Genomic DNA, 12516 nt, shown 5'->3' on the forward strand with positions numbered 1-12516 from the left:
TAGCCTTCTGTCTCTCCCTTTCCAACTCATTTTTGCACCATTAGCATTTTCTCAAAGCAGACTCTTCTGTGGCATTCAGGGTGTGTGAGTGTACATTTATTGGAGAGTGCATTCTTGCTGATTAAAATGGAAACAAAGAAAGGAATAGACCCAGAGTCATGATACAGATGCTTATGGACAATAAATTAAAAACACAAGACTCAGCCAATAAGGAGGCATTTTTTCAGGGATGATGTTCAAGATATGTCACATCCACTATGTCATAGGAACTGACCAATCAGAATGGAAGCCACAATTGGAATGAGTAGCTTAGTATTAGCCATCCTAATCTTTGATCATAGAAATGTAAGACAAAAATAAAGGTCAATAGCATATCTGGGAAAAAAGTAAGAAAACTTGTTTGAGTCAATGAAACATGTTTATTTGGAAACACTCCTAATACAGAAACAAAGAATAAGAAGGTAATGGCTATACACTTGGACTATGGCCAAAATTACATCTTCTGTCTTCCAGAAATATTATGGAGTAACTCTGGTCCCCACAATAGCAAGCAGGATTTTAAAAGACAATCATTTTCTGCAGGCTCTGACTTCTCTCTATTCAGTGGAATCTGATAGGATTGTAAAACACCGAAACAGAAATGGCCTTGTAATGGTCATTTTAGAAGAAAAGGTGCACTGCAGTTATGTTCTAGCAGCAAGAATAACATTTTCTATAGCAAAATGGCCGGTAGCCACAGCAGCTAGAGCCGTAGCCAGAGCCATATCCACAGCCAGAGCCAGAGCCATATCCACAACCATAGCCAGAGCCGTATCCGCAGCCGTAGCCAGAGCCATATCCACAGCCATAGCCAGAGCCATATCCACAGCCATAGCCAGAGCCGTATCCGCAGCCATAGCCTGAACCGTATCCGCAGCCATAGCCAGAGCCGTATCCGCAGCCATAGCCAGAGCCGTATCCACAGCCATAGCCAGAGCCGTATCCACAGCTACCACATGAGTTTCTGTAGTAGTTGCAACACATAGTGTCTGGAGATGGGTGTTCAATCGTTCAGTAGAGAAGCAGGTGAAGGATTCTGAAGTCTGAATGTCATCTCCTGCCCTGAGACCTTTATATACTACCAGAAATGGGCGGAGCACATAACACAGACTCCATGGCCTCATTACCACAGTAATTTTCATTTTTAAAAAGCTTCTCATTCTAAGGACAAGCTTTTCAGGTAATTATGTCAGGAATTTGTCCCTAGTCAGTCATGAGAATTCTAAAAAAACAGCTGTAACTTACACATTGAACACATATGTCTTGTGACAGGTAATTAAATCTAATTTAGATTTTTACTCCAGGAACCATTAACTCTCCTGTACTTCCAGGTACAAGTAAGTGGGCACTGAGATGTTCCAGCATATTTTACCTCAGTATCAACAGGAAACCCCCCGGCTAGAAGTGAGAGGCAAGCTACAAATGTATAAGATGAGGCATTCTCAGGTTATAACTGAAAGAAAGTGGGTGGAGCCCCTGCAGAATGGCCCCCTGAAGTGGTAACTGGAGCAACAGTTGAGGCAAAGAAAACAGGGGTCTGATGCAATCTGGCAAAATAAAAGCAACCAGGACTTTGTTCAATGCAATTTAATACACTCGCAGATTTCTTGAAACTTTTCAGCGTAGTACTTTCTTTGAGACATCTTGCCCACTTAACATCTCCAAATTTTTACCTGCCAAAATCGTACTGATCCTTTAAAACACAGCTTCAGCTCTATCTCCTACAAGAAACATTCTGTACATTCACAAACTACACTGGACACCAATCCTCTGTCCTAATTTTATGGTGGTCCTGAACATGTTATATTACCATACTCCATTTTAGTCATCTGATTCTCTCAGACAGATGTGAGTTACTTATGATCAATAACTTTGTCTTTATTTTTTGTGAATCTAACAAAATGGACACTCACTAACTGTTGAATGAGAACCTGTAGAATTTCTTCCACATGTAAAATTTGTGGAATTTCAGCTACCCCCTCGGGTCCCCTCCCACTATGGGAGCTTCTCTCAAAAAAAAACAAATTGTGGAATTTTAAAAAATCATTGGTAAATATAATTTGTAAATTTTATTTTAATTTTAATTTGGAGGTTGTTATATAGAAAAATAATAACAATAATTATATTTTCCTTATTTATTCACACTCACATCGATTACTTCACTTAATTTTTACAAAATGAAGTATGAAGTTTTTTCTTATTTTCTAGTTTTACTAAGGCATAATTAACAAAATTGTATAAGTTTGAGGTATATGTTGCAATGATTTGGTATACATATATAGTGAAATGATTACCACAGACATATCTATCACCTCACTTAATGTTTCGTTTGTTTTTTGTTTTGTGATGAAAACAATTAAGATCTCTTTCAGAAAATTTCAATTATACAATACAATATTGTTAACTACAGTTACCAAGCTGCACATTAGCTCTCCAGACACAGCAATTTTAAAACTGAAGTTTGTACCATTTGACCAACATTCCCCTTCCTCCCACCTCCTGGAAGCCACCAGTCTATTCTCTGTTTCTGTAAGTTTGACTTTTTTAGATTCCATATATAAGCAACATTATGCAGTATCTGATATTTCACTTCACATATTGCCCTCCAGGTTTATTCATGCTGTTGTGGCAAGTGGCCAGGTTTCCTTCATTTCTATGGCTGAATAATATTCCATCATGTGTGTGTGTTACAGATTTTTGTCCATTCATCCATTAATGAGCAATGTTGTTTCCAAGTCCTGGCCATTGTGAATAGTGCAGCAATGAACATGGCAGGGCAGATATTTCTTGGAGCTACTAATTATTTTTTCCCTTTGAACATAAACCCCATCAGATTGCTGAATCACGTGATACTTCTAACTTTAATTTTAGGAACCTCCACATATGAATTCAGATTCCCACCAGCAGTGCACAAGTGTTTCCTCTGCACCACATTCTTCCCAGTACTTGTTATCTCTCTCTTTTTTTAATAATAACCACCAGAAGCCAGGCTCGGTGGCTCAGCCTGTAATCCCGCGCCTTTGGGAGGCTGAGGTGAGTGGATTGCCTGAGCCCGCGGGTTCGAGACCCGCCTGGGCAGCGAGACTTCATCTCTACAATAAATCAAAAAATCAGCGGGGCGTGGTAGCGCGCACCTGTAATTCCGGCTACTCGGAAGGCTGAGGCGGAAGGATCGCTGGAGCCCAGCAGGTCGAGGCTGCGGTGGCTGGGAGCGGCCACTGCACTCCAGTCTGAGCAACAGAGTGAGACTCTAACTCAAAAAAATAATAATAATAACCATCAGAACAGATGCGAGGTGATATCTCATTGTGATTCGCATTTGCATTTTCCTGATAATTAGTGATTTGAGTGCCTTTTCATGTACCTGTGGCTTTTATCTTTATACACAGGTCATACATGAGAAAACAGAGGCCAAGGGTTGTTCAGTCACTTGTCCAAGTACTCTCATCTGTTTAGTATTAGAATCAAATTGACTTAACTCCTACTAGAACATTAGAGCAAAGGAAAGAACCCTAAATTATTTTTTTCTTCAGTGTTTCAAATGTAAAATATTTACTTTATTTGACTGAAATTGTCAACATTTTGCAACTTTTGTCTTACACTTCCGTCATCTGGGTTTTTCTTTTCTTTTTTTTCTTTTTTTTCTTTTTTTTTTTTTTTTGAGTTGGAGTCTCACTCTGTCGCCCAGACTGAAGTGCAGTGGCCACTCCCAGCCACCGCAGCCTCGACCTGCTGGGCTCCGGTGATCCTTCCCCCTCAGCCTTCCGAGTAGCCGGAATTACAGGCATGCGCTACCACGCCCGGCTGATTTTTTGATTTATGGTAGAGATGAGGTCTCGCTGCCCAGGAGGGTCTCGAACCCGCAGGCTCCCCGCTTAACTCTTATGTCCCACAAGTGATATTATAGCCATTCTTCTCATGGCACAGTGTTCTCTACTGAGAGTATAACCTTCTTAACACTCTGCAAGTGAATGTTAGAAACTGGAACACCAGTAAAAATGACAACTTTTCTAAACATCTCAAATTTTGTCAATATAAGAACAAAAACAACATAGATCAGCAACTTCCATGTCAAAAATAAAATATTGGATTCTAGGTTTACATTTTAATTATGATTGTCCCAATATTATAATTATTTCCACTAAAATTCAATACTTAATATTGGGTTCATTTCTCCAATCTCCATGACCCTTTCCACATTAACATCTCACCTGCTTTCTTCCCAAAGTAGTTTTATCATGACAATATTTATTTGCATTCTTCCATTGATTGTTTTTCTAGACAGTGACTAGACAGTATAATTTATCTTGCAAGAATTTTTGAACACATATGTCACTCAAGCACTATTCTAGAACATAGAATGTTAAATTTTAAAATATATGTTTAGAAATTATTCAGGAACTGTAAATCACCATTTCCTTTGGGACAGTTTTTGTCTTTTTACCAGTTGTTACATGAAACATTTCTGAACATAGAGCAATCGATATTGATACAATTATCTCCAAGGATTTCTATGGATATTTCTTATTTTTCAGCCTCATAACTAATATATACCTATTATAAAATTTTTGAAAAAATACATTTCTTCTCAATGGCTGGAGGAATATGAGCAATGGTGTGCTATTAATTGTTTAATGATTTTTGTTGGGTTTTGGGATGGTGGTGTCCAATTTGTCAATTGCCATAGTACAAGCATTCCTAGCATGATTGCTTTCAAATTACCAATGGCTTAACAGCTGGCTTGCAAAATTCCTCAAAATCTATATCATCTTCTAGTTCTTTAATAATTTAACTTTCTTGCTTAGAACTTTAATCAATATGGAATTTTGTATGCATTTTTCATAAGTTAGGTATCCTTCTCTGTGTCTAAACAAATGAAACATTGATTAATCTTATTGTTATGGGTTAAATGTTTGCCCCCAACAACGCTCATGTTGAAACTTAATTGCTGTTGTCAAGGTATTGGGACCTTTAAAACATGTTTAGGTCATGAGGGTTCCTCCCTCATAAATGGACTAATTCCATTATCACGAAAGTGGATTTATTACTGCAGGTATGAGCTTGCCACCTCTTGATCGCTCTCTCTTGTCCTCTCTTTGACCTTCCACCATGTTCTGATACATCCAGAAGGCCCTCACCACCTTGATATTGGCCTTCCCAGCCTCCAGAACAGAGAGCTAAGAAATTTCTATTCACTATAAATGTCTCAGTCTCAGGTAGTCTGTTACTGTACCAGGAAATAAAATAGGACATCCATTTACTAAATAAATTATCCCAGATGGAAACTTGGTCTTTACTAGGCACCCCATGGAAGTCTGCAGCACTGGCAATTGTGGTCTCCGTGACTCAGATTTATATCTAGACAACATGGTTAGAGTCCCTGATTTTTGCTGGTGAGCCAACATGGCTTTTCCTACTATCTAGTGTCTTCTCCTGGTCAATTTGTTGTGATTGACCCTCTAGAATAACACTGTACAGTAGAAATATATTATGAAACACATGGAAAAAATTAAATTTTTCAATGACCATTTTAAAAAGATTATTTAAATGTGAATTGATTTTGTACCATGTTTTATTTAATCTAATATTCCCAAATATTATCATTTGGTATATGATTAATATTTTTTGATTATTTGATAGTTTTCTTTTTTTATATTTGATATTTACTGTATATTTTACATTGACTACATGTTCCATCTTGGACTAGTCATATTTCAAGTGCTGAATGTCCACATCTGGCTAGTGGCTACCATATTGGACAATTGGACAGTGCAGCTCATTCAAGAAACCTGAGAATTCCTCTATGGGTGTGGCTACTGTTTAAAAATTTGTCAATTGTGCTACTACTGTAGCAATAAACTGCCAGCTTATTTGTATTTTTCCCTAAATTCTTAAATTCTATTTACACTTTTATGTAACTGACCAATTCTACTCCATTTTTTATGGCTCTGTTCATACATAATTTTTCTTTGGAAGCAATTTCTGACCTTTATCTAACCTTCTCGTTCCCTGACTGACTTAGTTTTTCCCCCTGAGTTCTTCTTGGTAACCCCATCATACCTGCAAGCATACTGTTATAATGTGAATGTACAATTTACTAATTTGCATCCAAGTGAAGATTTTCAATTCTTAGAAGAAAAGACTATGCGTTTTATCTTAATCCCCACACTAATCATACCATATACCCAGAACATGAATCTTAAGGTTTGTTAAGTGACTGAAAGAACAAACAACTGATTGTACAAATTTGGACCTCTGCAATGTGTATGATTGTACAAATTTGGACCTCTGCAATGTGTATGCAATAATTCATCAAAGAAAAGAACTTTGTGTTATAAAGGAATTTGAAGCTTAAATCATTTCATGACTACAGAAAGTACTCCCTAATAAAAATGCTCTTCCCTCTCCTCCATAACATGACTATATATGTAAAGCCACAATTCATTTTTCCCAGACTCTACCAGACTCACACTACCCACACATGCACACACACACACACATAGACAAATACAGAGACATTCCCTAATTTTTTCATCCCTATCTCTGTTAACATTATTACTATTTTCTTATTTCACACAAGCTGAATGTCTCAAAATGTTCTTCAATTAGAGTCACAACAGTTCAGATTTTGAAGCTATGTTAAGTATTAGTTTGCCAAGAACTCTTCCTGATATATAAATTAATTTATAAATGCCTAATAATTGATATCTTCCCTTATTATTGAATGCTTTCAATAACAAAGAACTTAATAAAACAATAAATTATATTTTTTAAGAGCTTTAATTATTAGAATTCCCTTCCATTGCTTGTAATACTAACTTCAGGGTTTTAAAAAGTATTGTCAGTCCTCAGATCACAAATATCCCAGATGCAAAAACCATCCTGCTTGTGAAAGAAACTCCAATTCTCTATCAGTTGGACAGAATCTGCCTTGAACATAACTTCTCTCCAGGGCTGACTTTTTATCTTCCTTGGAGTCAATCACTTGTAGTGTCTTCTAACTCCAGGGAGCTCAGAGAGTTGAACTTGGTTCAGAAAACCCTGCTATGGGGATAAGGTAATGACACATTTGTTATTGTTAGTTGAAATATGATTGCTGCTGAACCTAAAAGGCTTTTTTCTATTGTAGGATTCACATGATTGAGTTCTGGATGGTCAGCTGAGGAAAGGACACTAAAATCAAAACCCGAAAAGTAGTAAATGCTCCACTTTAGAAAGTCAGCCAGGCAACTAGACAAAGTTATTTAATTCCATTTTTATTTCTACCCTAATCTCAAGAGAACCCCACTGAAATACTGGAGATTTCTTTGTTCCAATTGAAAAATGTGACACCACCTAATTTCACCCAACACGTAAAGAACTTCTCTTCCCTGTTTGCGCTTGTTACTCTCCTTTCTAGTCTTTGTTACTGGCAATTTTTAGTTACCAGCTCAAATGTCACAATTTCAAAATACCTCCCCAAGCAGTCTCTTTAACATTTCAAGCTTTACTCTTTTTCTCATTAAGCTATTTTATTCCTTCTGTAGCAATTGTTTCTATGAATTTATTATAAGTAATTTTATTGTTCTTTGCCTATTAAAATGTAAACACTCCAAAAGCATGAAACTTGACTATAATTTTTTCTACTTTACCTTCAGTGTCTAGGACAGGATCTATTCAATAATATTCAAAATATTTGTTAAGTGGCTTAAATCACTTTCCTCTCCTCTCAACCTCCATGTATGCAAACTATTATACTTGCACTTCCATTAAATACAGATAATGTGATAGGATATTTTTCCTTCTAATTTACTTTTACCTTAGGCTTTTATTCTTCATGCCCAACACCTGAGTCTGACTGTAATTTTTCAATAAGTCTAGAAATAATTTCTTCTATTCCATGAATTCTTAAGCATTTAGACTTTGTCTTCTCTCCCTGGGACTCTTGTAACCTCGTAAATAAATGTCACTCCTTCCTTTTCTTTTCCAACTCCATTATGGATACTCAATGCCATTTCTAAAGCACAGTTCTGCAATACGCTGTGATTTGTGCTTGGGTATGTGAATGGTTGCGCATGTGACATATGAGAAGTAGGTAGAGAAGACGTTATTTGTGATACATATATAAGAAGAAACATTTGTATAATGTCAATGAAGTAACTAAGGTTCAGCCAACATATTTTTAGCCCAATTTTCAAAACAGGCCAAGACACTTCAAGAAAGAAGTAATTCACAAGCAAATACACAAAGACTTGTTAGAAATAAAGAGCCATTTTTATTTAAGCAATTTTTCCAACTGTAGATGTTGTGGTTATCAATACAGTCATATAGAGAATTAGAAATTAAGAGATTAAAAGCTAACATTTGGAAAATAGTGAGATGACACCATGGATCTTAGGGTCACAGATATTCCATTCTAAGAAATATGAGCCTGGAGGTCCAAGACTGTCAGAAGCATATAATGTCTTGAATATAGAAATCTCGGGGTCTGGATCCTTTAATCAGCGTCATCTGCAACATGTCATTTCAGGAGCAAATGGTCCCAATAGTGATGCTTTAGCAGCAAGAATAACACCTTCTAAAGCAAAATGGTCTGCAGCCACAGGAGCCAGAACCATATCCACAGCCATAACGGGAGCCAAATCCACAGCCGTAGCCAGAGCCATATCCACAGCCATAACGGGAGCCAAATCCACAGCCGTAGCCAGAGCCATAGCCAGAGCCGTATCCACAGCCATAGCCAGAGCCGTATCCACAGCCATAGCCAGAGCCGTATCCACAGCCATAGCCAGAGCCGTATCCACAGCCATAGCCAGAGCCATATCCACAGCCATAGCCAGAGCCAAATCCACAGCCATAGCTAGAGCCATAACCACAGCCGGAGCCACAGGAGTTGCCGTAGTAGTTGCAACACATGTTGTCAAGAGGAGACAATTCAGGTGGGTAGTTGAGAGGGTTTCTGAAGTGTGAATGTCTTCTTCTTCCCCAGGACCTTTATATACGTACTGCCAGTAATTGCCAGTGCATACCATTCATTCCCTAACTTAGTCAACAAACATTAAAACAGCTATTATGTGCCAGTCACTGTTGACAATCAATAATGGTTTCATTAAAATGAACCAATTATTTTGGAGACTCTGGTTTATTTAAAGAACATCATTTAATCTGCTCTGCCAAAGAACTGCCTCAGTGAAATCATGCGCCCAAAAGCAAAACTGATATCAAATTTCAAAACCTTCTATCACTAAATATATTTCTTATGTAACAAAATTTTGTCGGAATGTAATAAAATTTTGCCCTTCTCTCTCTGTGTCTCTCTCTCTCTCTCTCTCCCTCTCTCTCTCTCTCTCTCTCTCTCTCTCTCTCTCTCTCTCTCTCTCTTCTTTCCCAATATGTCCATCTCTGCCCATAGGGAAGGAGATACTCTTATGTCCTTCCTTGAGTCATTGCTCCTTCTCGCCAGATTTCTCCCTCCTACCCAGTCTACACTTCCTCATCTCCCCTTTGTCCATCCTCCCTCAAATCTCAAGAAACATAGCCAAATGTCATCATTCAAAGCTACGTGGTATGCCATCTGTAAGTGCTTCCACTCCCCTCTCCTCCTTCCTTTCATATACCGAAGTACCAGTCCTCCTTTTCTCTCTCATTTTTTAGAGCTGTGTAAGTAATTGCCGTTGAGGAGCCTTTTAAAACCTAACCAGCTTTATTTGGATGAAGAAACAAAAAACTTCTTTAGACCAAAATTAGCTTTTCTCCAATGCAGATTTTCTCAGAATTTTGCATATAAAATATGGATGCATTCCTATAATTTATTTATTTACTTATTTTTTTGAAGTGGAGTCTTGCTGTCTTCCCAGGGCTGGAGTGCCATGGCCTAAGCATAGCTCATTGCAGCTTTGAACTCCTGGGCTCAAGTCATTTTCATGCTTTGGCCTCCATTAGTAGCTGGGACCACAAATCTGGGACTACAAGCATGTACCACCATACCCAGCTATCTTCTTTTTTTTTTTAATTTTTTTTGTGGAGATAGAGTCTTGCTATGTTGCCCAAGCTGGCCTTGAACTCCTGGCTTCAAGTGATCCTTCTACCTTGGCTTCCCTGAGTGCTGGGATTGGAGGCATGAGCCATCATGCCCAGCTGCATTCCTAGAATTTAATAAATCATTTCTCCTTCTTTCCCTACTGTTTCTTGCACATTTATTTCAGAAGGTAAAGGAGAGTGGACAATTTTAGGATGCTGACAGCAAAAGCCCATCTTCAACTCCTCATTTTGTGATATAAAGTAGCACAAAAAATGAATTTTATGTCTTTTGTTTATATGTGTGTTGCGTATGATATATATAATTTTTGTTCTGCTCATTCAAGTTTCTTGAAATTACCTATTTATTACGAGTTCTCAATTTTCTACAAAAATGTTCATTGAGATTTTGAAATACAATGTGCTCTCTTTCTTCCTAATAATTCTGTCTATTACACTTACCTTTTCAACATATAAAAGAAGAAAATGAGTATCATTTCTTCTGCCATTAATTTTTTTCTTGTCATCCTCAATTGTCAACTAAAAAAACTCCTATCTATATAACAAAACTCAGGTCTGGAGTTACTTCCTGCAGGACGACTTTCCTCGCTGCTACTTTCTAACTGGACTAGATGATCCTCCTCTTCGTTCCTATATGCAGACAAAAAGTCAAGTTTTGTTGAAATTTTATCTTATTTGTTAATTAAAGTATGATATTCTTAAGGAAAGAGATTCTATATTCCACATTAAAAATTCCAGGCAAAGTTGATGTTTGGTCTACATTTTACATAAAAGAAAGTTATGTGTCAATGGTGGTAAAATAATAGACTCAAATTTAAGCCACTACTAAAAGACATAACTGTAGCAAGTTATATTGATGCCACATGGAAGATTCTACTGGAGCATAAAACAAGGTCAGGATTCAGGAAATAATGGGTTTTTTTAACCTTAAAATTTCAATAAATGTCTAATGTGCATGGCTTCTTTATTGCCTCTTTAAAAAAAAAATTACCTTTAAAGTTCCAGGAGGACCATGGTCATTCTGCAAGAATATACCTATAATTAGTACTTAAACTTGTCATAACACACACACACACACACACACACACACACACACACACACACACACACACACACTCCTACTCTAGGGTTCATCTTCTTTCCAAACTACAAGTCAAATAGCAGCAATGAAGCTATTGTCACATCCACATCAGTGGTGCTCAAGGATGGGTGTTTTTGCTCTCTTGGAGACACCTGGTAATCTCTGGAAACATTTTCAATTGTTACAACTTGGGGAAAGGAGAACTGTTACTGGCATCTAATGGTAGAAACCAGAAATGCAGCTACAAGCCACAGGATAGCCCCCAACAACAAGGAACATCTGGTCCAAAATGCCAATAGTGCTGAGGTCTGGAAACCGTGGTTTATAGCTATGCATCTATAAATAGGTTTCTACATCTACAGGTGTGTAATCCAAACTAAGTCCTTCTTCTCAATTTATATCCAATACCCTAGCTTTCTATCACCTAACATGAAGTCAAAAAAGTGGGATTTCTTTAAAATTTCTTGTTTGTTTGCTTTTGCTTATGTTACTTTTCTAGGTTTTATTTAAACCACCATCTTCAGAATCAAACAGACTCCAAAGTTTTAAATTGTTTTTTACTTAAGCAGTCATGAAATCCAAGTTGGAAGAGAATATAATCTCAGAAAGATAATTTCTTCTATTGGATACTTGAATTTTGACAACAAAGGAATGAGTGGTGATCTGGTACTTTACTAAATGCCTTCAGGAGGGATTTTCACAAAGCTGCCAATTTCATTTTCTGATAATCTATCATGAGACATTTTTTCCTTCAGTTGAGAAGTCTTCCTACCTATTTTTTTCTAATATCAGTCACTGGTTATATCTGATCACTCTGCTGTTTCATCCCTAAAAATAAGCATAAAGAAAATAAATCCCTATTCCAATTTTTATTTTCCTTCAGGTTCTTTTCTTTTCTATCTTCCTTAAAATTCAAAACTATAAATTCTGCTTTACAAGTACCCTGGAATAGTCACTTTGCTTTTCAATTCCCCTGCCAACACCCACATCCAGGACACAATATCCCTGGATTATTAAAAAGTCTTCTATCTAGATTGCATTACTTCTAATCTTTTCCATTCAGATCTCTGGATTCTAGTCCATAAAGACTGTGCATACTGAATAACAACCTCTGAATATATGCCTGGTACTTAATTTCCACTTGATTAATATTTCTCCGGTAAAAAGTAATATTTAAGTCAGACACATGTTCTGTTGTTTGTGCCACTTATATGCTTTAAGATATTTGGATACAGCCTTAAATTATCTAAACACTTGTGTCTTCTTTCTAAAGTGGAATCCAAGCATTTTTACGTCATCATTTTTATATGTTTCATGTCTATTCAGTGTTTGCGGACAGAAACTGTACTCAATACATGCTATTCTCTCTATTTCATTTT

At 37.1% G+C, this 12516-nt stretch overlaps 2 protein-coding genes across 2 annotated transcripts; both read right to left on the reverse strand.

Annotated features, from left to right (window-relative positions):
• Positions 1-690: 690 nt before the first annotated feature.
• Positions 691-1023, reverse strand: LOC103261824 (keratin-associated protein 21-1-like). Its single transcript, XM_008059398.1, has one exon. The coding sequence runs from the start codon at positions 1021-1023 to the stop codon at positions 691-693; it is 333 nt and encodes a 110-aa protein (XP_008057589.1).
• Positions 1024-8574: 7551 nt separating this feature from the next.
• LOC103261825 (keratin-associated protein 21-1-like) lies at positions 8575-8934 on the reverse strand. Its single transcript, XM_008059399.1, has one exon. The coding sequence runs from the start codon at positions 8932-8934 to the stop codon at positions 8575-8577; it is 360 nt and encodes a 119-aa protein (XP_008057590.1).
• Positions 8935-12516: the final 3582 nt, after the last annotated feature.

The sequence above is a fragment of the Carlito syrichta genome, unplaced genomic scaffold (genome assembly GCF_000164805.1).
Source record: "Carlito syrichta isolate Samal-C Ts95f unplaced genomic scaffold, Tarsius_syrichta-2.0.1 Scaffold304024, whole genome shotgun sequence".
NCBI classification, from domain to species: Eukaryota; Metazoa; Chordata; class Mammalia; order Primates; family Tarsiidae; genus Carlito; species Carlito syrichta.

Excerpts from the sequence above, each read along its gene's own strand:
- LOC103261824 (XM_008059398.1), bottom strand. The coding sequence starts at position 1,023 with ATGTGTTGCAACTACTACAGAAACTCATGTGGTAGCTGTGGATACGGC.
- LOC103261825 (XM_008059399.1), bottom strand. The coding sequence starts at position 8,934 with ATGTGTTGCAACTACTACGGCAACTCCTGTGGCTCCGGCTGTGGTTAT.